The 27,624-nt window shown below is 47.0% G+C and overlaps 1 protein-coding gene across 2 annotated transcripts; it reads right to left on the bottom strand.

Moving 5' to 3' along the window:
• Positions 1-909: 909 nt before the first annotated feature.
• Slc46a3 (solute carrier family 46, member 3) lies at positions 910-17,390 on the bottom strand. 2 transcript variants are annotated; one of them, XM_006248833.5, is made up of 6 exons: positions 17,240-17,390; positions 16,369-16,582; positions 8,982-9,852; positions 7,121-7,204; positions 2,122-2,278; positions 910-1,647 (listed from the first exon to the last, which is right to left on the bottom strand). In XM_006248833.5, the coding sequence occupies exons 2-6, from the start codon at positions 16,555-16,557 to the stop codon at positions 1,563-1,565; spliced, it is 1,386 nt and encodes a 461-aa protein (XP_006248895.1). In that variant the 5' UTR covers positions 16,558-16,582; positions 17,240-17,390; the 3' UTR covers positions 910-1,562. The 2 variants fall into 2 exon arrangements, with proteins under 2 accessions (XP_006248895.1, NP_001020139.1); NM_001024968.1 differs by having other exon boundaries at positions 17,012-17,332.
• Positions 17,391-27,624: the final 10,234 nt, after the last annotated feature.

Genomic DNA, 27,624 nt, shown 5'->3' with positions numbered 1-27,624 from the left:
TCTTGCAGATACATGCAAAGGAATTGTAGCCTTCAAGTTTAGTTCTGCAAACATTACTGAGCACACAATGAGCAAAGACCATCCCTGTCCTCAAAGAGACCACTGGGAGGGACGCAATACGGTCTTGGGCTGGAGAGGTCAGTGGTTAGAGCACTGGCTGCTCTTGCAGAGGACCTGGGTTTAGTTCCCATCCCACCCGGTGGCTCACAACCGTCTGTAACTCCAGTTCCAGGACCCGCTAATGTCCTCTGAGCATGGCATACATACGGTGCACAGACAAAACGGAGCCACCTCAAGAGTTCACTTGGGGTAGGAGGCAGGGCAGTCACACACTAAAAAAACCTCTTTAAAAATACATTGAAAGGGGTTGGGGATTTGGCTCAGTGGTAGAGTGCTTGCCTAGCAAGCGCAAGGCCCTGGGTTCGGTCCCCAGCTCCGGAAAAAAAAAAGAAAAAGAAAAAGAAAAAGAAAAGAAATTGGAAAATGGCATTCTTGTTCATACAAAGGGCTGTGGAAGCCCTGCAGAGATGGGCTGGGGCGTGGTGAACCCTGGGCACACAGGGAAAGCAAGGCTGAGAAGGGATGAGCTGAACAGTGTGTAAAAAGGAAAGGAGGTGGGTTTGGGGGACGAGGGTGGATCTAAGAATGGGTGTGGGGTGTTGTGATGTGGAGTGGGTGGGGTCAGGTCACATGCGTGCCTGATTATTTCCCTAAGAGCAACAGTAGCTGGGAAAGATAAGATCCATGTTTTAGAGAGGTCCTCCTCAGCACAGTGTGGATGGAGTCTGAGTCTGAGGGGGAGGAAGGGAGGAGCAGAGGTGGAAAACCAGCGGGGGAGGGGGGACCGGGGCCGGGACAGCCTTCTGCTGTGCCACCGAGTGACTGATAATACCACACTGAGCTGTCAGCTGAGTTTTCACATTAGGACGATTTTATTTATAATCTGATTTTCTACCCACCCCCTTCATTACATATAAAAACATCATCAGGCTTGTCACAGAATAAAACACTAGGAAAAATGAAAAACACATTTTAAAAGGTGCTTCATTTTTCATTCCATTAGTAAAGCCTTGACAGGCTCTTGAAACGTCAGTCAAGTCCAGGAAGAACTAGAAATGCCTGAGACATTTCCATTTCAGTGATTATTGCAAATAAAAATTCCTCATTGTGTCTTCAAAAAAATCCCTGAGAGGCCAGCAAGCCCATTGTGCAGACGGAGAGACTGAGGTCAGAACTCCTTAGTCTCCTCATGGGAGACTGGAGCATGTCAGTGAAGTTATTGCTTTAAAGTTTTAGCAAGGTTTCGCAAGCATTCCTCTGCTCTCCACTGTGTTTCTCTGGTCCATGGAGAAGTGAGGACGGTACTGGGGTCTGCTCTTTGAAGAACCCAGTGTGCTGCTGGGTGGCCCCAGAAGCAGCAGAGCTCGGTGTGTCCTCCCAACTCACTTGGTTGGAGACAGGGTTTTGTCACGTGGATCGCTAGTGAAATACTGACTGCGGAGCAGTTCTTCAGGAGTCGCAGTTCTTCAGGAGTCGCACACAGGGCGTGTGCATTGCTGCTGTCACGAGTCTGATGTGTGCTCACTGGGCTCGTCATGGATGAGCAGTGTATAGCTTCCCTCTTCCCAGCCAATGCATTTGACCATGCTACAAAAACAAACAAGAATTTGGAGTGGGTTAAGAGATACATAAGTTACCAAGATTCTGACTTTCCCACCCATACGTGGCTTTTAATAAATTATAAAAGTTCTGTGTAACAGGTATATCCTGGCATCTTGAACTGATTTCTTATGTATCCTGAACCTAAAATTACTAAAATAAACTCCTTGAGGTTTTTCTCTCTCCTATATCCCCAAGATGTTCAGTTGTTACGCTAAGAGTCCCATAAAATGACTCCTCTATGTCTGTGACCTAAGACCTTCCCCCACTAGTTCTCAACAGCCAATGACACTGTCTCATTTTAAATTCTCAAGTTATCGACAAGTGTATTCTTGACCAATAATTCTTGAGAAAAGCATCCCCTGAAGCAAAATGCAAGAGCATGTGTCATGTTGCTGGTAGATGGTAGCCAGTCCATTATTCGGGATCGCCCATTGATGGAATGAGGAGAGAGTCACCTACCAGAGACTGACGGCTGGGAGGACCAGGAGGCCAGCGGACAGCAGGAAGACGAACCCAGGGTACCAGGCAACAGTGGCTGAATAAATCCCATTATACGCCGAGGTCGAAGTGACGCCGCCAAGCGTTTCTAAGAAAGCTATGCAAGCAAACAGCACACCTGTTTGGGGCAGAGGAGTGGAGGGAGAAAGAAAAGATAAATTACAGAAGTGAAAAGTGAACCGAGAGAACTTGTTCACTGAGAAGAGCAATGGGCTGGGACTTGGTGAACAAAAGCCATCCTCTCAATACCCTTGAGAAGGCGCTGGGCGTGTGGCTCAGATGGCAGAGTGCATGAAAGAGGTCAGCACAGCCCAAGCCAGGCGTGGTGGCACACTCATAATCCCGGTGCCCAGGAGGAGCAGAAATTCAAGGTCTTTTTTTTAAAAAGCTTTATTTATTTTATGAGTATACTGTAGCTGTCTGCAGACACACCAGAAGAGGGCATCAGATCTCATTACAGATGGTTGTGAGCCACCATGTGGTTGCTGGGATTTGAACTCAAGACCTTGGGAAGAGCAGTCGGTGCTCTTAACTGCTGAGCCATCTCTCCAGCCCCAAGGTCATTCTTGTCTCAAACAACAACTCCATGCGCATGCGCGCGCGCGCGCGCGCGCGCACACACACACACACACACACACACACACACACACACACACACACCCCGCCAAAGTCACCTATGCATTTTGCAAATGAATAATCTGAGCCAAGGTGCTCCCCTCAGACTTGTGGGGAGAGATGTCGAAAACCCCAGCTAGCTGAGCTCCGATGTCTCCAGGGGAAAGTTGACAAAAATGCCAGCAGCTGACTCATTTGAAGACTGCAGTGTCTCCTCCCACAGCCTGAAGCGTCGACAGAAATCTAGCCACAGACAGAGACTCCTGTGTGGGCCTTTAGGTATCTCCTGTCTGAGCTACCACTCTGTCAGTTCCACGTGCACGTCTGTTCTGCTTCTCTGATGGCCTTGGGACCCTGCTGTCCTGATGCTTGGTAGCCATTTAAAAATGTGTTAAATAAATGAATAAAGGTTTAACCCAGGCCTCCGCTCCTCAATCACCCAGTACATGCAGATGCACTGCCCTCATGGTTTTCCCTGATGCCCAGAGGTGGTCCAACTGGCTTTCCTACCTGCTTAGTGGCAATGTTTTGTTCATGTTTCTTGCTATTCCTGGGAATAGTGCTACAGTAAGAAATCTGACTGTACAGTGCTGGTTCTGATACATAAGGGAATCCATCCATTCTCTAACGTAAATAGGTCAGGCCCGGTGCCATCTGTCTGCTCCAATATGCTATCTCAGAGTGACACTAGCTTGTTGCTTGACTCCTCTGGGCAATCCAACGTGTTGAATAGTTGTAGACATAAGGTGGATCAAGTACATTCGGATGAGTGTACTTTCTAGACTTAAAAAAAAAATCAACTGGGCTAGAGAGATGGCTCAGTGACTAAAGGCACTAGCTGCTCTTTCAGGGGTCCTGAGTTCAATTCCCAGCACCCACATGGTGACTCACAACCATCAGCTATAGTCCTGTGGCAACAGATGACTTCCTTTGTTGTGCAGATAGACGTGCATGGAGATAAAACATCCACGCACATAAAACAGATAAATCTTTAAAAAGAATTATTAAGGGGCTGGGGATTTAGCTCAGTGGTAGAGCGCTTACCTAGGAAGCGCAAGGCCCTGGGTTCGGTCCCCAGCTCCGGAAAAAAAAGAACCAAAAAAAAAAAAAAAAGAATTATTAAAAAAAAAGCAACTCAGAAGTCAGAACCATCTTATCATGTCCTGCTTTATACTCGCCCTGAGATTGTGAATGTCCCCAAAGCAAGACAGCAAGTCTAGGTCACAAGACTTTTAAAGACAGGGATTTTTCAGAAACATTACCAAAATGCTATTTTCTCTCCATCCTGGTTTCTGAAACATGTGCTTTCCCACTGAGCTGTGCCCTCGCCTCCAAACACTGAGATTTCAGCTAGCAGAGAGTGGTTGGCACCTGCTGGCCTCTGTGATCTGTCCCCTCTCCCTTGATTACTCTAAAGTGTATCGTATTTTCACAAAGTCGCCATTTTTTTAAAAGTGAAATTTGACCACTATCTAAAATATTTCTTAGGTTAGGGATACAAGTAAGATTATTATTTTATGTATATTCATGTTTGGCCTGCAGCAGTGTATGTAACACATGCACGCCTGGTGCCCGTGGAAGCCAGAAGAAGGCATTAGATCCCCTGGAACTGGAGTTACAGGTGGCTCTGAGTCACCATGTGGGTGCTGAGAACAGAAGGGAGATCTGAAGAGCAGCCGGTGCTCTCAACCACTGAGCCATCTCGCAGCCCCTTAACTGAATTATTTTTCTTCTGTTGTTACTCCTTTGGTGTCCCATCAGAGAAACCACTGTGGAAGTCAAGGGCCCTGTTTGTCCATGACACCTTTATAGAGTTTTCTGTTCCTAAGTGCTCTCTAGGTAACTGTGGTGGTTTGAATATGCTTGGCCCAGGGGAAGTGGCACTAGTGTGTGGCCTCAGTGGAATAGGTGTGGCCTTGCGGGAGGAAGTGCTTCACTGTGTGGGCAGGCTTTAAGGTCTCCTAGGACTCAGGCTCTGCCTAGTGTGGAATGAGAATCTCTGAGAGCCTGCCTTCTGATCAAGATGTAGAACTCTCGCTGGAGAGATGGCTCAGCGGCTAAGAGCACTGACTGCTCTCCCAGGGGTCCTGAGTTCAAATCCCAGCAACCACATGGTGGCTCACAACCATCTGTAAAGGGATCTAATGCCCCCTTTTGGTGTATCAGACACACTAGCTACAGTGTATTCATATAAATAAAATAAGTCTTTAAAAAAAACCCCAGGGGCTGGGGATTTAGCTCAATGGTAGAGCGCTTACCTAGGAAGCGCAAGGCCCTGGGTTTGGTCCCCAGCTCCAAAAAAAAAGAACAAAAAAAAAAAAAAAAAAAAACAAAAAACCCAAAAGATGTAGAACTCTCAGCTCCTCCTCCAGCACCACATTTGCCTGGACACTGTCATGCTCCCACCATCATGGTAACGGACTGAACCCCTGAAACTCTAAGCCAGCCCCAATTAAATATTTTATGTATGAGAGTTGCCTTGGTCACGGTGTCTCTCCACAGCAATAAAACCATAACTAAGACAAGAATCATCACAACACAGTCCATGAAGGCCTTCGAGGAAGACAAAGCTTCAGTTTACGAGAGGCCAAGAACCAATGGTCATATTTTATACCTGAGTGAAGTATGCAGTTTTCCCCAGCATTGACTAAACGGACACAAATGCGGGTGCGCTATTACGAGTGAGTCACGAATACCCTAAGAACATTCGTTCAAGGCTAAGATACAAGACAGGAAAAGTACTAAGTCTGATGATACAGAATACTGAGGGAGGACAGCGCCATACATGTCAGCACCTGTGTAAGGCTCTTCCCATCTACGCCGTGTGGTGATTCTTTACCTGCACCTCCAAAGCTCTAGTCTTCTGTGCTCCCATCGGCCACCTTGCACTTGGTGAAGGGAAAGAAGCAGCACGAGGCTGTGGTGCTTCTCGTCTGGGCCCCGCTCTCTGGGCCACCTCTCTGGCTGCCTCCACACGGCCCGCCCCTCTGTATTACATTCCATGGAATCCCCTCGGCTTGAACCAAGTTTCCAACTTGACCTCAGATTCAAGCCCAGAACAAAGCATTTCTGGGGCCCAAGGCAAGGATGTAACTGAAAGTTACTGTCACCTTCTAAGCATGGATGGCCCTGGTCCATGGGCTTCAACATCCCAAGGTTCTGCCAACCTCCCATGAAACCTACAGTTAGGCACTAAACATGCACAGATCTTTCTTTCTCGTCATTATTCCCTAAACAACAGTAAACAGTAATACGACTATTCAAACATTTATATCGTCTTAGGTACTACGGGTCATCTAGAGATGGTGAAAGCCTACGGTTTCACCATTATATGCAAGTTATATGCAGCCTAAAATTGGTTTAATTAGTTTCATGAATTTTTGGTCAAAATAATGTTTGACTGAAATCTTCATACGTATGCCACGTTTCTTAGCTAACAAACCCACTAAGGATAAAGTATGTTGTGTCTCTAGACTGTGGGAGGCCACATGCAATGGATGGGGACACACAATACCAGGCTTTTCAAGAGCTCCATCTGGAAACCAGACAGCAATGAGCGAGCTGTCCGAAGCCTGCAACCTACCCCGTCTGACTTCCCCTCAGAAGGGAACATTCACATCCAAGTGTCGTACAACTCCAAGGTCAGGACAGACCTGCCTATCGGGAGTCACCCCTCCCCCCACTTTGTTGGAGAGGGAGGGCATGGGGGCTGGGCACAGTCCACGGAAGAGGATCATCCAGGCACTCTGTAGACATGAGCCAGATCTGGCCCCAGTAACCAGATTGCAGCTAGAGAGGGTAGAGGAAAACCTCTTGGCTCCAAGGTCTCTTTTCTTCTTCTGAGACAAGGCCAGAGGGACCTTCTAAAACAGGGTCCCCAAGCAGGGCCCCTCTGCCTGAGTGGAAGCCAGCTTCTAACAAAGCCCGGGTGCTTCCTTCAAAAGAAGGCCCAGGGGCTGGGGATTTAGCTCAGTGGTAGAGCACTTGCCTAGCAAGCGCAAGGCCCTGGGTTCGGCCTCACCTCCGAAAATAAATAAATAAATAAATAAATAAATAAATAAATAAATAAATAAATAAATGAAAAAGAATAACAATTCCTGCTACCCCTAAGAGTTAAGAGTCTGAGGGTTGGGGATTTAGCTCAGCGGTAGAGCGCTTGCCTAGGAAGCGCAAGGCCCTGGGTTCGGTCCCCAGCTCCGGAAAAAAAGAACCAAAAAAAAAAAAAAAAAAAGAACCAAAAAAAAAAAAAGAACCAAAAAAAAGAAAAAAAAAAAAGAAGGCCCTTGCACATCGATTGTAATAGCTGACGCTGGTACATTGGTTACAGGCTTTAAAGTAGACTCACCTTGTTCCGTTGAGTGGACCACCTTTGACAGCATGGACCTCAGAATGGAAAGTGGCATGATGGTGAAAAAGAACGATATTCGGACTGTGAGAGAAACAAATGATGCAGTCAAACCAGGCTGAGTCGGATGCTCGCCCGCACAGAGCAAACCAGGCTGAGTCGGATGCTCGCCCGCACAGAGCAAACCAGGCTGAGTCGGATGCTCGCCCGCACAGAGCAAACCAGGCTGAGTCGGATGCTCGCCCTCTTAGACACTTCCTCCTATGAACACCCTCACTGCCGCTCAAGATCCAGATAACTGCAGTGCCCAATAAATTAACAGACTGCTGGCCAGTTATCTGAGGCTTGTTTTATTCTAGAATTCTGGTTTTGGTCCTACAAATAGTATTCACAGACTATTGGATCCAGGTGAGAGCCGTCTGCCTACTTTTCTAATGGTGTAATAAGTTTTGGACTATTAACTAACTTTTGCCCATTTTAAAAATATTATTTTCATTTCTCTTACTCTGTGTCTCTCTCTCTCGTGTGTGTGTGTGTGTGTGTGTGTGTGTGTGTGTGTGTGTGTGTCCCAAGTATATGTATATATGCCCATGGGGGCAGAAGAGGGTGCTATATCCCCAAGACCAGTGGTCATGAGCCTGGGAACTGAACTCACGTCCTCTGTAAGGGCAGTACCTGTCTTAACTGCTGAGCCATCCCTCTAGCTCCTTTTATATGCTTTTATTCTTAGGACCGGGGCCTTTATCCCCTTACTCTAAGGATTCCTTTATAGAAAAGCCGGTTCCTTATTGTCTTGTGGCTGGAAAACTAAGAACACAATTGCCTCTGCTCTTAAATTGTGTGTGTGTGTGTGTGTGTGTGTGTGTGTGTGTGTGTGTGTGTGGCTTTTGTCTGTTTTGACAGAGGTCTCACTGTGCAGCCCTGGCAAATCTGGAACTTACTATGTAGACCAGGCTGCCCTCAAACTCACATGGAACCATCCCCAACCCCTACCTCTGCCTCCCGGATTCTGGGATTAAAGGAGTGCTCCGTCACAGGCAGCTTTAAACTATCCTTCTCAAAAGAATCATTTTTTTTTCTCTTTTTTTGGAGCTGGGGACCGAACCCAGGGCCTTGCGCTAGCTAGGCAAGCGCTCTACCGCTGAGCTAAATCCCCAACCCCTCAATAGAACCATTTTTAGACATGTCACTAAATCATGGCATTTGCTTTTGCAATAACATATTTACATTTCCCAGAGTATTCACGTGCATACGTTGACTTAATATGATCTTGGCGCTCTTTGGGAAGCGGGGGCGTAGCTTCTCCTATCTAAAAGGCACTGCTCTAGTGCTTTCTAGTTCTCCAAGACTCATATAAAAGCCTCGGAATGAAGCATCCCTGTGCCCATCAGAGGAAGGGCCCAGAGGGACAATCATGCCAACATCACCCAGCAATACGGGAGGAAGTCGAATCTAATTCTGCTTCTTCAAACTGTTTCTCTGGCAAGCGGCAAGGACTTAATACCTTTGTGGTAGAAACGACTGACTTGGACCAAGATTCCATATTCCAATTCCACGGCCCTTTCCAACGCAGGATTCTAAGGAACACTCATTTCAGTGGAGGCTGCACTCAAGAACTGAATCACACACACACAAAAATGTCCCTCAGCATATTTTTGGCAAATATGAAATTTGGAAAATCACGTTGATTCTGTGTATTTGTCATACCTTGGTAAATCTGTCTTTCTGATTCTTGGCTTCTGGCAAGCTAACTGTTTATGTTGAAATAGAATAGGGTTCGTGGCTTTGTACTGAGTGCAAACCCCCTCCTCCTAACGGACTGGATTCGTTTCCCATAAAGTCAGACACGTTTGTAACTTACCTAAAAACATCATCAGAGTGGTCCTGGTGAAGGCGGTGAGCATCATTCCCACCATCGTGGTAAAAATGCCGACATAGGCGATGTGAATATCCTTCAAACAGTAAGAGAACAGCCAGATGCCCAGGAAACTACTCAGGAAGGAGAGGCTGCCCAAAGCTGAGCCATAGCCTATGTAGACCTCATTCCAGCAGAGCGGAGGACCCAGCTCATAGAGTGTGAAAACCGGGGTGATGCCGAAGACCACAAAAAAATAGACGACAAGGGTAAAAATCAGCAGACAGAGCAAAGAACGCCGCTTACAGGAACCATTTTTAAACAGCATGTAAGTCCGGTAAAATAGGTCCTTGAGGCTTTCACTACAGGACATAGTGACTATCTGAGATGAAGACTCCTTTATGGGATCACTGAGGAAAAATAGAATGTAGGCCAGGTTGACTAGAACAACTACGGCAATAATGAAATAGGACCACGCAAAACCCAGCTCTCGGATGAAATAGCCAGACGACAGGCCTGTTAGCCCAGTAACGACTCCCAGCATAAAATCCAGGACGGCTATGCGGATGATTCTGTGCTTGTATTCTTTCTCCTGATCCACAATGTAGGCGAAGCAAGCTCCCCAGAACGTGGTGTAATTCCCAAAGAGGGCGCCAATAAAGGTGGATGCTACCAGAAGCTGGAGGGGAAGGTCAAAGTAGGACATCGCACACAGCCAAAGGTTGGTTCCCAGAGAGCCAAGAGATGACAGGACCATGGGAAGTTTCCGTCCGTGGTTGTCGCTACTCGATAAAAGCATGAAGGTAGACACTAGACCAGGAATTAACCCACTTATTTCCACCTGCAGGCTGAAGAGAGATGCCTTTTTCTGAACTTCCTGCAAGGACAAAGATACGGGGTTCACGATACTATGATCATAAAAAGACTGCAGTGTTGCCCCTGCTTATGAGCTGGAGGCCTTGGGTATGTATGTGAGGGGACAGTAGGGAGGCCTCGGGTATGTGAGGGGACAATGCCAATTAAGTTTTCATGTGGTTCTCAAAGCACACGTTAGAAGGTAATACACTCACACTTCATCATGGGCCCCACAAATCAAGCATGGTAGGGACTCAATGCCACAAAAACAAAAATATCTGCCTTGTCATGTCTGTCCATACAAGGGACAGGTGCATGCACAGACTCTGGTGCTGGCGGTAGAATCGTATTTTCCCACTCCCACCCTACCCCCGTGAACCATTTGCACTGAGAGATCGTTGTGACTCCTATTCTAAGCCCAGAGTGATGCTGCCCCTTGCTGTGATGGGTCTTCTTGCCTGAGCCACGGGAGCGGAGGGAACATACACACTTCACGTATATTTGCGTGGAAGTCTCTAACTAAGCGGACCTCTGCCCCCTTTTAATCTTTGTGTCCACGGACAGAACTAGTGAGAATAGACTCCTTCACTTACTATAGAAACAATGAGATCGATCCAGAAGAAGAGTCTCACACTGCTTAAGACAGTTGTAGCCATGGACCGAGAATACAATGACAATAGACAAGAGGCCATGTGTACACAAGGGCACGCACTTGGGGAGCTGTGACACGATGGCAGTCACTTGAATTGGGGGCTATTTAAAGGCATTATGTGGGGCTGGAGATATGGCGCAGTGGTTAGAAGCACTGCTGTTCTTGCAGAGGACCCTGGTTTGATTCCCGCCATCCACATGGGGATACCTAACTCCACTTCTAGGGGATCCAGCAGCTTCTTCTTGCCTCGGCAGGCACCTAGGCATGTACACAGTGCGGATACATGCATGCAGGTAAAACACACACACACACGGGCTGGGGATTTAGCTCAGTGGTAGAGCGCTTGCCAAGCAAGCACAAGGCCCTGGGTTCGGTCCCCAACTCAGAAAAAAACAAAAACAAAACAAAACAAAAAAAAAAACCACACACACACACACACACACACACACACAATCATTTAAAAAGTCTTCTAAAGGCATATTGTGGAGGTTGGAAAGCTGGCTCAGCGGTTAAGAGCACTGGCTGCTCTTTCAAAGGACCCAGGTTCAAATCCCAGCACTCACACGGCACTTCACGACTGTCTGCAATTTCAGTTCCAGGGGATCTGACGCCCTCACAGGGAGGCAGAGCACAACACCAATGCAAATAAAATAAAATAAAGACATAGTGTGTTTTCCATGTCTTTGTTTTGTCTGACTCCTGGGGGCATGGGACACATTTACAACGGGAAATACTGGGTGTGAAGAATGAAAGACCCATGCTGTCAGAAAGCAGACTGAGAATTAATGAGCCATTAAAAACATTTTCTGTCCCACACTAACCTAACCCACAGGAGGCCAGACTTTTGTCTGCTTACCCTCGGTGTCATGGGTCCTGGGCACTGAATGAACTCATGGCTGAGGGAGATAAGGCCTCTGCCACTTGCAAAGCAGTAGAGGACACTACCAAATGATTGTGTCTGTCACTACTTCTTCTGATAAGAGGGAATAAAAACTTACTTTCTTTGGGAGGGTTAACATTGAAGACATCTGAGTTGCCCAAGGCCTGGGCAGGTTCAGTCCTCAGTCTCGCCTGTTCAATGAGCCTGCCTTACATAGTTACAGTAGCCATTGGGTTTACTGAATAAATGGATACAAGGCCATCTTTTAACCAATGTCTCAAGCAGGCTTTCCCCTTGGGGTTCCTGTTCTCACTTATACTGGTGTACCCAAGTCTGTCTGTCCTTCTCCTGTTAGTCCTCACCCAGTCGTGAACAGCCAGGCCCTCCTCTGTAGTCTGGGGAAAAATGTTGTTTTTTGTTTGTTTGTTTGTTTGTTTGTTTGTTTAAAAAAAGGGACAAGATCTTTAACAAGATGAACGCAAAGTTGACAGCTCCATCTGGAGTTATAATTGGGACATCTGGAGAGATGGCTCAGTGGTTAGGAGCGCCGGCTGCTCTCACCGAGGTCCTGAGTTCAGTTCCCAGCACCTACCTGGTGGCTCGCAACGACCTGTAACACCAGTCTCAGGGGATCTGATGCCTTCTTCTGCCCTCTGAGTGCACTATACGTACATCAGACACACAGACACAGGCAAAACATCCGTACACTTAAAATAAAAACATCTTTTAAAAAAGTTGCCCCAGAAAAGGTCTCTGTTATCAGGCTCCTGTCATTAATTTACTGCTTGAGAAGTAATTATTTAACGAGGAAAGGGCATGTCAAGTGGTTAGAAAATTCCTCCCCTCTACAAAAGTCAACAAGCATGGCTGGGACCCGTGTCTCTTACTTCTTAGACAAAAGCAGTAACTATGGTGTAAGGACCCCAGGGAGATTAAGCCTGGGGACAAACATGGAGGCGAGACTTCTGATCACAAGGCTCCGAGAACTTGGAACATTGAAAAAAATAGATTAGGGCAAAAATAAAGGGTTTTTGTTTTTGTTTTTGTTTTTTGAGACAAGTTCTTACCAGGCTGTCCACTAGTTTGTAATCCTCCAGTCTCCGCAATATTACAAGTGTGTGTGTGTGTGTGTGTGTGTGTGTGTGTGTGTGTGTGTGTGTTGTGGTGATTTGAGTAAAAATGGCCCCCATAGACACTTGCTAATACGAGTGACCTTGTTGGAGGATGTGTGTCAATGGAGGTGGGCTTCTAGGTTTCAGAAGCTCAGGACTGGCCTAGTGGCTGCCTCCTGCTGCTGCCTGTGGATCCAGATATAGAACCGTCAGTTCCTCTCATGCACCACGTCTGCCTGCGTGCCATGGTGCTTCCCTCCATGATAATAAACTAAATCTCTGAACTGTAAGCCAGCCCCAGTTAAATGTTTTCCTTTATAAGAGCAATAGAACACTAAGACACACACACACACACACACACACACAAACACACACGCACACACACATGCATATATGTCTGTGCTAATATAAAGGGTTGGAAAATAAGACTTTCCCTTAACATAAAGACTCTCAATTATCAAATATAGGTGCGAGAGCTCAGTTTATTCTTTAATTACTTTTAGTTTTTGAGACAAAATCTCCCCATATAGTCTGGGTTGGTCCTGAACTTCTAACTCCCTGCTTCTCTCTCCCTAGTGCTGGGATTACAGATGTTGTACAGTAAGGTTTCTTAGGACTTATTTGGTAGTGACAAAGATTGACCCCAAGGCTTTGTGCATGCCAAGTAGCCCTCTAGTGTTAAGCTATATCCTCGGCCCTTGGACTTTTGAGACAGGGTGTCTTACAAAGTTTCCCAGGTTGGTTTTGATCTCAGGATCTTCCGGCCTCTGTCTCCTGCACCACCACTCCAAGTTTAGTTAAGCTTATTCTTCTTTCCACACCCTGAAATGGACATGCTAGCACACAGGCATATGTTAGTGTCTTTGCTATTGGGATGTGTCATAGTCAGCTTCGATTGTCATGCTGGACTTCCAGAGCCCTGATTTTTTTTTTTTTTTTTTTTTGGTTCTTTTTTTTCCGGAGCTGGGGACCGAACCCAGGGCCTTGCGCTTCCTAGGCAAGCGCTCTACCACTGAGCTAAATCCCCAACCCCCAGAGCCCTGATTTTACCGGGTAGCTGGAACCAGAGAGTTCGAGGCTAGCAGAGAGCCGCCGGGAGAGACACTAATCTGAGATAAATTATGGTTCGTTCTATTTGGCCTCACGGGTACCGGAACTAACTCTAAACACCAGCGTGGCAAGGTGACGCGCTGGAACGGCTCTCGGACCGCCCGGGCCAGAGAATATTTGGGGGCAGCGTGGAGCCGCTGAGATAAAAGTACTCTGCGGTGCCACTGGGCCTTATGGATGCCGGCGCTGGGGCGGACTGAAAGATACAGGCATTTTTTAATATTTACCGCAACACCCGTGGTCTCTGCTTCCGGTTCCTGCCTTGCCTTCCTCCATGATGGGCTCTAACCTGTAAGCCAGATAAACCCTCTCCCTTTCCAAGTTGTTTTTGGTCAGTGTTTTATCACAGCAACCAAGATGCAGATTCAGACAAGAAAGAAAAACAAATATGGCCGATCAGGACAGGGCTCCCTGTCCTAACGCACAATGTCCTTTTACACACAATGGCACTTGGGGTAGTAAGAAAGGAATCCTGACTTTCTAGTACTCTCCCAAGGCTGGCTCCTTATTTTTTAGGGTGACCAGTATACAAACTCCTAGCCCCATATTTAGGGATTGGGGGTGGGGGGGCAAGATCGTACGACAGAGTAGGTTGCTAGAATAGAAGCTCTTAAGTAGGAGGCCAGGCTTTCAGATTCAGAGGGCTGAGGGTGTTCTCTGAGAAGCCATACAAGGGCAGCCTTGAAAGGGCCCAGAAGGCAGTGGTGCATGCAAAAGTGGAGCTGCCAGCCTCCTTCTTGTCCGATCCTGTCCCAGTCATGGGCAGCAGGGTAGGGCTGGACAGGGGAATGGAGGTGGGCAGGGGTGGGGTGGGGCAGTGGTTTCTACTTCCCTACTCTGAGGGAAAGCACCAGAGATCTGAGGGCACCAACTTTGGGGAACAAGACCTGGAATATGAGTAGTCTCTTGGCCGGGCTGTGTGGCTCACACTTTTAACTCCAGCACTGGGGAGGCAGAAGCAAATGGATCTCTGTGAGTTTGAGGCCAGCCTGGTCTACAGAGCAAGTTCCAGGACAGCCAGAGCTACACAGAGAAACCCTGTCTTGAAAAACCAAAACAAAACAGGAAAAGAAGCATCAAATTGAAAGTTTGGCTAAAAGTAAAATGAGACCACGCTGCTCTATGCTTGCGCTCTCTCTCTCTCTCTCTCTCTCTCTCTCTCTCTCTCTCTCTCTGTGTGTGTGTGTGTGTGTGTGTGTGTGTGTGTGTGTGTGTGTGTGTGTGGTGTGGTGTGGTGTTGGTCAACAACTGGGGCTGGAGGAACCAACATTGGTCTTCCTTCAGTGTAGAACATGAACAGGTACTTTCTTCCCACCCCTACCCCCTACCCCCAATACTGCAGCAGGTGGCTTCCCCCCCACCCCTGTCAGGCTTGCCCCTGTCACCTTGGAAAGGTTGAAAACAATCCCCGACTCAATCTCAGAAATAATGAGCCCCTGGAACCTTCTCAGTCCTGGGAAAGATAGATCTTCAAACTGTTTTAAGATCTGAGGAATCCAGCCTAGGCCCTTGGACATCATCGTCATGGCTCTTGTACTTAACTTCTTCTGTCCATCCATCCATCTGTCTGCCTGTCTGCCTGTCTATCCAGCCTTCTTCCCCTTTATTATTACCTTGAGACAGGGTAGGCCAGGCTGGCCTTGAACCCACAACCCTCCTTCTCCAGCCTCCTGAGTGCTGCTGTATTATCGGCCTGAGCAGACTTTGTAGAGGACAGTGAACCACTCACTGGTGAGGCCCCTATCCTTCTCTTTATGACTGTGCTGTCCCCATGGCTGGTCAGAATGCTCTATTCCAAGAAAATTCTCCTCAGCAGGAGGATATGAGTGAGGATAGGCCTTGACCATACAGCTGGACTTTGCCCCATCCAGCTTCTACCTGCTACCTTAGGGCTGCTGTGGAGGCCTCAGGCCTTCCCTGGGGGGGGTCTCTGCCATGTCCCCACCCCAGGTTCATTTGTCAGTACGGAGAGACCCTCAGATCAGGGAAGGCAGCTGAGCAGTCTCTACCTCCTCTCGTCTGTGCCAGTGAAGGCAGCGCCAACCTTTTGTCCAAAATTCCCTAACGAGAGCAGTTCTGAGCTTGCAAATGCAGCCCAGTAAAGAAACAGCTGATGTCATCTCCTGGACCCTGATAGACTTTCGACAAAGCCTGACTCAGGGCTCAGGAGAATGACAACAAAGCTGCTGTCAGTTACACATACAACTGAGGGAGGCCCCACAATATCTGGCTAAAACCTTTTTTTAGGATACCTAGAGCTTAAACAAGCACTCGCCCGTTCAGATGTGGACACAGGACTCAACTCCAGGGCACATGGCTTATCTTATCTCATACAGCCTCCTGACCTCAACAAATGCTGTCCCACCCCCATGGGAGAGAGCTGACTCTGGTCCAATTTCCCAGACTTTTGTTTTCAAGAGGCCAAGGAAGACTGGGTGAGACTGCAGAGAGATTGCCTAAGGATAAAAGAGATGGTCCCATAAGGGGAGTGGGGACGAGGTGGAGGTGCATTAGAGAGAAAGAGCCGATTAAATGTGTTAAGAGGAACTATGAACCGGGGTTGGGGATTTAGCTCAGTGGTAGAGCGCTTGCCTAGCAAGCACAAGGCCCTGGGTTCAGTCCCCAGCTCCGAAAAAAAGAAAAAAGAAAAAAAAAACTATTAACCGAAATGGGAACGGAGAGAAGGCCGCTTGATTTGATTGTTTTGGGGGGGGGGGCGGGGGAGGCTCGCTGGTCACACCCTAGAGAGCCTCTTTGGTTTGGAACCTGTTTCCATTCTCTTACCTCCTGGAATGCAAAGGTGGAACTGCTTTTGTTTTGCTCGCATTCAGAGACATTGCTACTGGAGGTAAAGGTGTAGTTACCGGTTTCTTCCCATATCCTCCGGTACACATACTGCGCTGTCAGCGGGATGGTCAGCGTCATAGCAAAGGCGTAAAGGAGAATGGCGGGCTCGATGAATGAGATCTTCATATCTGCTCAAGCGGGCTGGTGGAGTCTAGTGGGGGGCGGGGGCGGGGAGCGGGAGAGAGAAACAGGGGAGAGAAATCATCATCCGTTGAGTTCTTATCCCAGAGGCTGAATTTTCAAAAGTGGGGAAGTTGGAACAATGTGTCTGTCACAAATAAACATGAGCAAGCAAAAAAGAGTTCCAGATTTCTAAGAGTGTCCTTGCCGGGAGAGGGTACCCCATTTCTCTCCGAGGAGGAACGGGGCCTCTCAGGACTAAGTTTTCCCCCAGTCCGCTTATCTAATATTCACAGTGCCGAGCTGAATAGCACGGGCTGGTTCCCACAAGGTTAACAATGAAGTTGCCCGGGAACCCGGAGGTTACGCAATTATTATTATTTTGGCTGCAGGTTAAAGGCCTCGTAAAAAGCAGCTCTCGATCGGAAGGGGAGTTTCTGTTTTCGTTTTTAAAACTCACCCCACGGTTAAGGTCTTCCTGCTAGGCACGGCACAGGTTGGACCGAGCTCAGCACTGTGTTCTCGGTTACCCAGTGCGGGGCGCAGCGGCCCCCGTCTTTTCAGCACGGTTTTCCAGCTGGGGACAGCCAAAGGACAGGGCAGAGAGGTGGACTGGACCGCGAGAGGGGGACGTCCCTTGGAACGGGACACTGGAGGTCTGTTAGAAGCCAAAGATAGATAAGCACACCTCCGGGGCTTTAGTGGCCCTGGACTCAGTCTCCTCCGCTCCCCGCTTCGCTGCACTCTGGTTCTTTGGGCCCTAGTGGTGGCTCGGTCGCCGAGCATCATCACTCGGCTTGGAGGTGGTAATCTTCGGCCCGAGCTGCCACCCGCCTCCCTAGCTCGCTTGTGATTGGGTCTGGCGGCCGGCGCCCCCGCAGCGATTGGTCTAACGCAGTGTCATTCTCTTGCACCCGCCCCCGGAGGTTCAGCGGCTGAACCTCCCCAGCTGCTGGGCAAGTTGGGTGATCCCGGCAGCTCCGCCAAGGTTGTGCTAAGTGTATCTGGGTAGGATTTCACTGAAGCGCCGCCGAGCCCTAGGCGGATTGCCCTGGTATCTGGATAGAGAGTTCGAGACTAGCCAGACGGCATGACAAGACTCCTGCCCAAAGCCGATAATGATAATAATGATAATAATAATAATAATAATAATAATAATAATAATAATAATAATAGCAACAATAACAACAAACAACCAACCACAAAAACAACAAAAAGTGGTTGGAAGCGCCTCACGCTAGGGTTGCAGCTCACCATAGCATTCGGGAGGACCCGGCCAGCGTCTGCCAAAGCAATGCAAGAGCGAAGACAAGGTACAGGAAGTTCATGAGAAGAAAGAGTTCCGAGTGGGAAGGTGTTTGGCTTGGGAAATTTTCATAAAATATTTATTACATTTATTTTATGTGTATGTCCACCCTGTGCAGACGTCAGAAAATGGTGCTAGGTCCCCTGGAATTGATGTAACAAGCAGTTGTGAGCTGCCCTGAGGGCACAGAAACGGAACCCAGAGCAATATGCGCTCCTCCTCAGTGAGCCATCTCTCAGCCACCCCTGACCCGCTGTAGGGGAGGGGATTGCTAAGTCTCTCCGAATGTCGAATGTCGGTTCTTCCTCTGTTAAGAAGGTATAAGTTAGTCTCACAAAGCCACAGCGACCCCCTAGACAGCAGGAACGCAGCTAATGGCCTCCAAAACGCACAGCTGGAACAAACCTGCAGCCGATAGGGTATTACTTCCTGAGGAAGAGAAGCAAACAGACAAGAAACAAAAGTTCTGTGATTTGGGCACCTGTCCAAAAGAGGAAGACCTTAGGCTGGAGTGGTTGTGTCAGGAAGTGGGGACAAGCCTGCAATTACATCTCTTACTCTTATCTAGAGGTCAAGGTCAGATGTGGGCCAGAGCCCTACGGATAAAGGAGCAGGAGCCCAGAATATGGGCCGTTTTTGTTGTCTGGTGAAATGCCAAAACATGACCCAAACCACTGAGCCACCCTCTCTCCAGCCCCAGACACATTTTAAGATTGCAGCGCACTGGACAGTGGTGGACAGCTTCACAGAGGAAAGGTCCGCTAAAGGAGCTGACTAACCAGTAAAGGATATTCTGTACTGGAGAGATGGCAATCTGACGACCCCAGAAAACCACAGGGAGCATTGAGGAAGTAACTCTCGATGCCACCACCGCCCTCTTGACAATTTCTCAACACTGTACAATCTTCACATGCTTAAACTAACATTCCTGCTAGCTGGTCTACAGAGTTTGGTTGATTTCTAACCTCTGGTTGACAATCTTCTTCTTTTTAAAAAAGATTAATTTATTCTTATTTTATGTATGTTGAGTACACTGTCACTGTCTTCAGACACACCAGAAGAGGGCATCAGAACTCATTACAGGTGGTTGTGAGCCACCATGTGGTTGCTGGGATTTGAACTCAGGACCTCTGGAAGAGCAGTCAGTGCTCTTAACCACTGAGCCATCCCTCCATCTCTCCAGCTGCTCTTGTAAGCAATCTTAACCACGAGGAGTGACGTGTTTAGTTCAGAGGCTTGTCTAGTCAAATAAAAATCAAGGAGGTCAAGGTCATCAAGGTCATGCTCCAAGATCCACTACCAGTAACATAGAGCTGATAAGAGTGTACTATGGACAGTAACCCTTTCTTGAGCTGCATGTCCACCTTGGGTCCAGGAAAACTTCACTTCCTGCCCCATTCACTCAGGGACACAAGTGATGGAGCATTCTTCTGAAAACTATCAGTGCCACAAGGGAAGAGGGGAGGGAACTTGATGGAGCAGAGACCAGCACTAAAAGGTTTATCCTAGGGCTGGAGAGATGACTCAGTGGTTAAAAGCACTGACTGCTCTTCCAGAGGTCCCGAGTTCAATTCCCAGCAACCACATGGTGGCTCACAACCATCTGTAACGGGGTCTGATGTCCTCTTCTGGTGTGTCTGAGGGCAGCTACAGTGTATTCATACGTAAAATAAATAAGTAAATGTTTAAAAATAAATAGATAGATAAATAAATAAAAGGTTTACCCCAGAGAGAGTAAAAGCCATTTCTCATATGCCATTGGCTAGAACAGGCCACTTGGACCACAAGGTGAAAGCCTATCGGGTGCTCCAGAGGAGGAGGAGGGGTGAGGGGAAGACATGTTATCTATGTCCCAGGACATATTTCTCATATAGGCGGGGAAAGGTCTCTAAAAGGCATGCACCTATGGGCCCAATTAGCATCCTCTCTCTGCTGCTGTTCTGCTATCCCACTGTTCTGCATGAAGAAGAAAGTCAGAGTGTCTGTGGTTAGCCAGGAGGCTCACAGGTTCAAGGCTTGCCTGGGCTTCAGTATTGCTGCAAAACAACAATGATGACGAGGACGAGGACAAGGACAATGACAACAAATAATGCTTAAATGCAACAGTGGATCCACAGGTCCACAGGTATAATGTTCAGGGCAGAGCCTTAAGGATAATTTTGAAACTCTACAGTTTTAGTTCCCTGACCTAGGAACTTTTAAATCTAGTGAGTGTACAGTTAATCGTCACCAAGTAGCGACATTTAATGTCACTGGCCCATATTTGAACTTCTCCTTCTCATCATATTAAATCTTACTTACCAGGACTATTTTAATATGTCAGACTTATGAGAGAAGACTTGGACTAAATGGTTGGCAAGATGGCTCAGCGGCCAAAGGTGCTTGCTGCCAACTCTAAGGACCTGAGTTCAAACCTTGGAGCCCAAATGGTGGAAGAAGAGAACCAATTCCTATAACTTGTCTTCTAACTCCCTACATGTGCTGTGACATGCCCGAACTTCATCCTAAACCGCCAAACAGAAACAAATTAAATGCAAATGAATAATTTGACAAAGGTGGGCTGATTATACAAAATGCTACTATGTCCACGCTGAGACTAGGAGGCCCGGTGTTATGCAATGCTATTCCGGAGAAGCTCCCACTATGGGACCTGTGGCCCCATGTTGTGCAAGAGAGGGCCATGTTCTAAAGGAAAACAGCAAAACAAACCACGGTTACTGCAAGCTTGTGTTTTTCAAAAGGAATGTGACTTTTCATTTTCGATCAAATTGACTAAGATGTGATGAGCACGCCCCCCCCTGCCCCCTCACCAGTTACACCAAGCCCTACATGACCAACATAGAGCCGATAAGAGTGTACTATGGCTCTGTCCTGAACGCAGATCGTAGATAGCAAAGGCAATAGGACCATATGACTTGGTCAATGATTTGCCTAAAGAGACCCGAGTTTATTTAGTTGAGAAATTTGTAACTTCTCTTCCTTGACCTCCATTGCTAAATGGAAAAGATTCCATTTAGATTTCAGGACCAGACCTGTTGCTCTAGGAGGCCCTTTCCAGTTTCCTCCTGTCAGAAATGCACAGTCACTACCTCGAAGCAGAAATGCAGGTGCTGGTGGTGTCTGGGTCAGGGCGAGCATAGCGACGGGGCCTGCAGGGGGCGTGTCGGGAGGAGCACAGAGAGGAGACTGCGCATGTCACTGGGGCACCTTGTAACCCTTCAGAGAAGTATGGATCAACAGAAAGCGAAGCCAGGCTCTTAGCTAGAAACCACAAGTGTCCCACTTTGAAGTTGCGGATTCTTGACAACACAATACCTGAGAAGTGCACTTCCTGTTCTCTGTTCCCTTTTCCCCCCGGAGCAGAGGGAGCAGAGGGAAGCTGGAAGCTGAGACCAGCAGCCTGACTCCTCAGGAAGCAGGACTGAGTTTTTGGACCTAGTAAGCCCCTCCCCCACGCACCTCTACTCCCCATGGGGGGTTACCTCTCCAGGAAGGAAGCCCTCAAGAAAGAATGAATGGCTTTCCCACGCAGAGGAGAGGGCCTGATTGGCTTGTGTGTATAGTGAATTCATTGCGAACTACTACCCACCACAGCAGGGGAAATGGACAGGATGCCACCAGAAGAGGCTCTGCCTCATGGTGGGTTTTCCGTACTGTCTGGGTTTCAATCTACTAAGCCTCTTTTGATCAGTCGCATATAGCACTGTTTTGGGTGCCTCACAGAGACAAACGCGACCACTGTTCCAAGAGAGTATTTTTGTCCTTGGAGGCACTGGTCTAGTCTTTAATGGATTTACATGAGGGAGGGGCTTTAAGGTTGGCAGGCATTCACACGCGCACATGTGTGTGTGTGTGTGTGTGTGTGTGTGTGTGTGTCTTAGATGACTCACTTCCGTCTCGGGCTCCTTGTGCCTGACTTTCACTGGGACCCATCACTGCACTTTCCTATCTGAAAACCTCAAGCTTTTAACCCGTTGTCCAAGCAGTTACGAAGCATGGTTCGTCCTTCTGAAACCTTCAGTGTTTGTCACCGAATTCAGAGTTAAACCCCACCTCCTTTACCACAGCTCCCAAAGTCCCAAATCGTCGGGCCACTCTGCATTCTACACATGGAGCAGGAGGAACTGCCTCGCACATTAGGATGGCGAGCCCATCCTCCCTTCTGTTGGATTTCGCTTTCCATCGCTGTAAAAAAAATTACTGAGATGGGATCATTTACTACTTTACAACTCTATTTGGCTATGGCTCTAGGTCTGGGAAGTTTCAGCCTGTGTTAGGCATCTGGTGAGGCCCATTAGCCGTGTCATCAGATGTTAAACACACGAAACCTTGGATCTCCCTCTTGTAAAGTCACTAATTGTCGCTATGGGGGTTTCAGCCTCTTTGTCTCTCCTAATTGCCTCTTAAAAAATCCCTGTCCTAGTTTGTTTTCTATTGCTGTGATAAACACCGTGACCACAAAGCAACTTGAGGGGGATAGGGTTTATTTCACCACACCTCAGACAGAGCGTTAGAGAGAGAGGTCAGGGCAGGAGCTTGGAGGCAAGGACTGAAACGGAAGTCATGAATTTACTGGCTTACTGGTTTACTGGCTGCCCCGCCTTGGCTTGCTCGGCCTGATTTCTTATACAATCCAGGACCACGGCCAGAGATGGATCCGTCCACAGTGGGCTGGGCCCTCCCACATCAACCATCAATCAAGAAAATGCTCCAGAAGCTTGCCTACAGTCTAGCCTGATTGGAGGTATTTTCCCGATTGAGGTTCCCTCTTTGGCAGAATCTAGCTCTTGAAACTAACCAACTAATTAACTGGGTAACCAGTACGGACCCCATCTCTAGGCACATTCATGACACAAGTCTTGGAGATTATTTCTAGCGTATGAGTCTCCAAGGGACACATAGAAACTTAACATACCTTTTAGGTATTAGCTTTAATGTCACCTTAGAGAGACAGGCTCTGGGCTCCTTTAGCTGTTTTCTTTCTTTCTTTTTTTTTTCTTTTTTTTTTCCCTCATTCTTTTTTTTTTTTTCCAGAGTTGAGGACCGAACCCAGTGCCTTGCGTTTGCTAGGCAAACGCTCTACCACTGAGCTAAATCCCCAACCCCCTTTAGCTGTTTTTTATCATCAAAGCAACCTTCCTTCAACACATCACATTCTACGTGGTCTCATTTATTCGTTTACCTCTCTTGGTCTCTGTAGCTGTAGGAAGACACATGCCCCAAGAGCACAGCAGCCAAGGCTGATGGGAGCGTGACAACCTTTACATCTAAAATAGTGGCCAACCACTGCAGAGCTCCATCAAATGAGTGAAATGGGGGATTTGTTCTGAGGATTTTCTGATTATTTTTTTGATGCCTTGATTTTTTTCTGGGTTTATGGGAGCGTCCCTTGTCTTATGCAAACAAGGATGTACCAGAACATTTAGAAAAAGTACACTCGGGGCTGGGGATTTAGCTCAGTGGTAGAGCGCTTGCTTAGGAAGCGCAAGGCCCTGGGTTCGGTCCCCAGCTCCGAAAAAAAAAAAACCCCCCCAAAAAAAAAGAAAGAAAGAAAAAGTACACTCACAAACATAGTCACATACGGTATGTTCATGATAAGAGAAAATATTCAGTCATAAACCAGTCTACAAAGCGAAGCCCCGAGCTAACGGCCGTTTTAACTGAACTTTCATTCTCCCCCAGGAAAGAGGAACAATGGTCAACCCCATTCACAATCAAATAAAGACACAATCAGGACTGTTCACAACACCCGTCTTTTACCTTCCAAATGGGTATTTTATTTTGTAAGATAAAATTCATTTACCTGGCTAGGGTGAGGTGACATGAATATGCTGTCCTGCATCTCTAGTAAAAACCTAAGTTGAGGGCTGGAGAGATGGCTCAGTGATTAGGAGCACTGGCTACTCTTCCAGAGGACCCAGGTTCAGTTCCCAGTACCCACAGGGTGGCTTACAGCAGTTCATAATCACAATTCCCGGGGATCCAACGCCCTCTTCTGACCACTGCGGGTATTGCATGCACGTGCTACACAGTACTCAAACACATAAGCATACAAATAGAATACGCTAGTCATCATTTAAAAAAATTAGAAACCCTCAAATTAGAAAAATATTTTCCAGAAAACCAACATACCAAGCTGGACTGAAATCATTAGACATGGTTTACCTGGCATATCCTGCTGAAGAACTGATATGAATTTACAGAACCACACAAGCTAATTAGATTAATAGCACAGATCATGAAGTTATCTACTTTGAAAGTATCTAAATGCAATCAAGTCTGTACTTAGAAATATACATATGGGGGTTGCGGATTTAGCTCAGTGGTAGAGTGTTTGCCTAGCAAGCGCAAGGTCCTGGGTTCAGTCCTCAGCTCCGAAAAAAAAAAGAAAAAAATAGAAAAAAATAGAAATATACATATGGCTCTGTAAACTAGTGGATGAATTGTGTCTACATGCAGTTTATGTTTGGAAAGGTATATTTTCACAGTGTTTAATTATGAGGAAAACTAATCTTATGCTTTGAAAAGTGGAGAAAAATGGTCAACTAAAAAGTATACACTATATCTCAAATTTGCTAGAATCAATATATATCCGAATGTGTCAAAAAGTTCATAAAGTTAGGGCTGGAGAGATGGCTCAGCAGTGAAGAGCATTTGCTGTTCTTGTAGAGGACCTGGGTTTGGTTCTTTGCCTCACAACCAACTGTAACTCCAGTTTTAGTAAACCAAATACATTCTTCCGGTTCCATGAGTACCAGGTACAAATGTGCACACACATATATTCATATATACACACATACATAGTACATACATTCATACATACACACATAATACATGCACACATACATTCATACATACACACATACATAATACATACATATATTCACACATACACATATATAATACATGCATATGTACATACATTCGTGCATACACACATACATAATACATACATATATTCATACATACACATATATAATACATGCATATGTACATACATTCATGCATACACAATACATACATTCATATACACACATACATAATACATACATACATTCATACACATACATAATACATACATACACACATTCATACATACACATGTACATAATACATACATTCATACATACACACATAATACATACATTCATACATGTACACATAATACATACATACGTTCATACATATTTGCAGGTTCTTACATATATACATAAAATAGAATAAAAATAAATGATAGAAAATAGAAAAGTCCATAGACTAATATAAAATGTTAATAGAATAATCTGAGTAGATTGCTAACGTTAAAAAAATTTCCTATTAAATACTGCAGACAGTGTGCTATTTTGTATCTTCTGTTTATATTTAATCAGCAAAAGGTTAATGAAAGGGGGTGGGGGCTGGAGAGACGGCTCAGTGGTTAAGAAGACCTGGGTTTGACTCAGAGCACCCAGGGGATCCGTTGCCCTCTTCTGGATTCTTCAGGGACCAGACATGCTTGTGATGCACAGACATCCATGTAGGCAAAGCACACATACCCATAAAATAAAATAATGAGAAAGAAATGGACACTAAGAACACACAGCTACACGCTATGCCATTCGTGTTCATTAACAAAGCTTTAAAAGCAAAGCCAAACCTGGACGAAGGTGGAGGAAAACCCTCAGCTGCGACTTTAAGGTCGACTCAGTAACTGCCTGGCAATGTCGCATAGCCGAGATAAGTCAGGATCGATGCTAATTACCGACCGGTAACTGTAAGTCCCTTATCTAGAAAACAGTTAAGAGATTGGAAAATACGTTAGAAGAAGGAACTAGGGTGATCTTTTGGACTGTTGGATCAATGTATTTAAAGCCAGGCACACGAGAACTCTAGTCCAGGGGTTCTCATGCTTCCTAACGTTTTGACCCTTTGATACAGTTCATGTGGTGGTGACCTCCACCACAAAACTATTTTTGTTGCTATTTCATAACTGTAACGTTGCTGCTGTTATGGATGTAATGTAAATATCCCAACGATCTTGGACGACCTTTGTGAAAGCGTCGCGACCCACAGGTTGAGAACTATGGCCCCAGTCCGCTCCCTAGACTCTGCTCGCAAAAAGACTCAAGTCTTGCCACTCCTCACCGGTGCATCCGCCAATCTCCTGTAGCAATGCCAGAAAGCCCCCTATAGAGCACATGTCAGAACCCAGGCGCCCCCTGCCACCGGCTTCCTTTGTTTTTCTTACAGGAAATTTCAGGCGTTTATCAGGTTACATTAAAAGTTGAAGGTGGGCGGGGGATGGCGGCTCGCTTTAGTCCCAGCCCGCAGGAGGTGTAGGCGGCTGGTCACTATGTAGACCAGGCCAGCGTAAGTCCCAGGCTTCAGGTGAATCTAAAGAGGGGTTGGATTCAAACTCCTCCCGTCTTTCTACTTTCTCAGCTTCTTCCATCAGCAGCAGCTGCTTGTCTTGTATCCTTACTTGGTTTTCACCGCGTGCAGTACCACGGGCAGTGTACTCCCTCAGAATTAAGGAAATAGGACAGCCGTCTTATCCAGTTCTCACAAGGAGATCCCCACCCTTGGGTGCTTTCAAACGACCCATTCACAGTCTACCCGATGCTAGCTATCTTCTTTGCATGCTGATAAGAGAGAGAGTGATTAATATCAATCATGGCCGTTCATAAAAGTGTCCGGAAGGCAGCCCCACCCACTCCCGGGTGCCAGGGGTCGGTGCCCAGGAGCAGGTGCTGGAAGATGAGGCTCTCGGCAGCAGCGTCTTGATCCCTGTGACCCTACAATGGACCTGTGGTCTGCTGCTCCTGGTCTTCTGCTCTCTGTGCCTCAGAGTGTCTCTCGTCTGTTACAGTGAAGACCTGAAGCTCCCGTCCTGGAAAGGGCACATTCCTAAACGGTTGCAGGGCACCACCAGTCTACAGCCCCCTCAGAGCTTAGGCCTCCACCTCCTTTAAGCACTTCTGAGGGATCACAGGTCCGTCCCTGACCCCAAGCCCAAGGTAACAAGAAAACACTGTTGGGCTTGGATGGTTGCCTGGGCAGGAGATGCTATGATCAGCACCCTCACTGGGTGTACAAGGACTGAGGGTTCAGTCACCCCGGAGTTATGACCATGGTGTCATAGCCTGTGACTTCTGTCTGTCGTTTTGTTATGACTTATGTGGAATGGCCTTTGGAAAAGACCAGAGGCACAGGAGAGCAATGGAAAGGCGGTGTCAGCTTTCAGCATGGAGGTAGGGTAGAGCAGAGGGATACAGGGGACAGCACAGGGGTTGGATGGGTTGCGGTGGGGACACAGGGCACTGTACCTGACACTGACAATCGTATCCTTTGCCTTTGAAATGTAGTAATATGGTGTGAAGAAATGAACCCATCTTTGTGAAAAAACTAACAACAAAAATACTTATAAAAACATTTTGTCCACACTGAACACACACAGACTTCTTTCGTTGTTTTTGTCCCTAAATTAGCACAGTGTGTCTACCAAGCACACAGCCTGAGCGTTGTATCAGGAGTTGTAGGTCAACCAGAGGTGACTGAAGGTGTGGGAGAAGGCTGCTGGCTGGCTGCTGGCTTGGCTGTAAATACCACACCATGTCAGAGAAAGGACTAGATCATTTTGGATATAGGTAGCAGGCCTCTGTGGACTTCAAGGGGATCTCCATTCAGAATATTCCGAAGCTAAACTCTGTTAGTGACCTTTTCTTTCCCGTTTATTTCTCAAATAGGCACCTCTTTGATTATTGTGCTGCTGTGCTGACTCCTGACCT

Source organism: Rattus norvegicus, chromosome 12 (genome assembly GCF_036323735.1).
Source record: "Rattus norvegicus strain BN/NHsdMcwi chromosome 12, GRCr8, whole genome shotgun sequence".
Taxonomy (NCBI): Eukaryota; Metazoa; Chordata; class Mammalia; order Rodentia; family Muridae; genus Rattus; species Rattus norvegicus.
Note: the sequence above shows the minus strand (reverse complement) of the source record. Positions and strands in the feature narration are given on the sequence as shown.

Coding starts and splice junctions, on each gene's coding strand:
- Slc46a3 (XM_006248833.5), bottom strand. CDS start 16,557: ATGAAGATCTCATTCATCGAGCCCGCCATTCTCCTTTACGCCTTTGCT. Junction 9,853..16,368: donor CCACCTTTGCATTCCAGGAG/GTAAGAGAATGG, acceptor TTGTCCTTGCAG/GAAGTTCAGAAAAAGGCATC. Junction 1,648..2,121: donor CTCCCAGCCGTCAGTCTCTG/GTAGGTGACTCT, acceptor TTGTTTTTGTAG/CATGGTCAAATGCATTGGCT.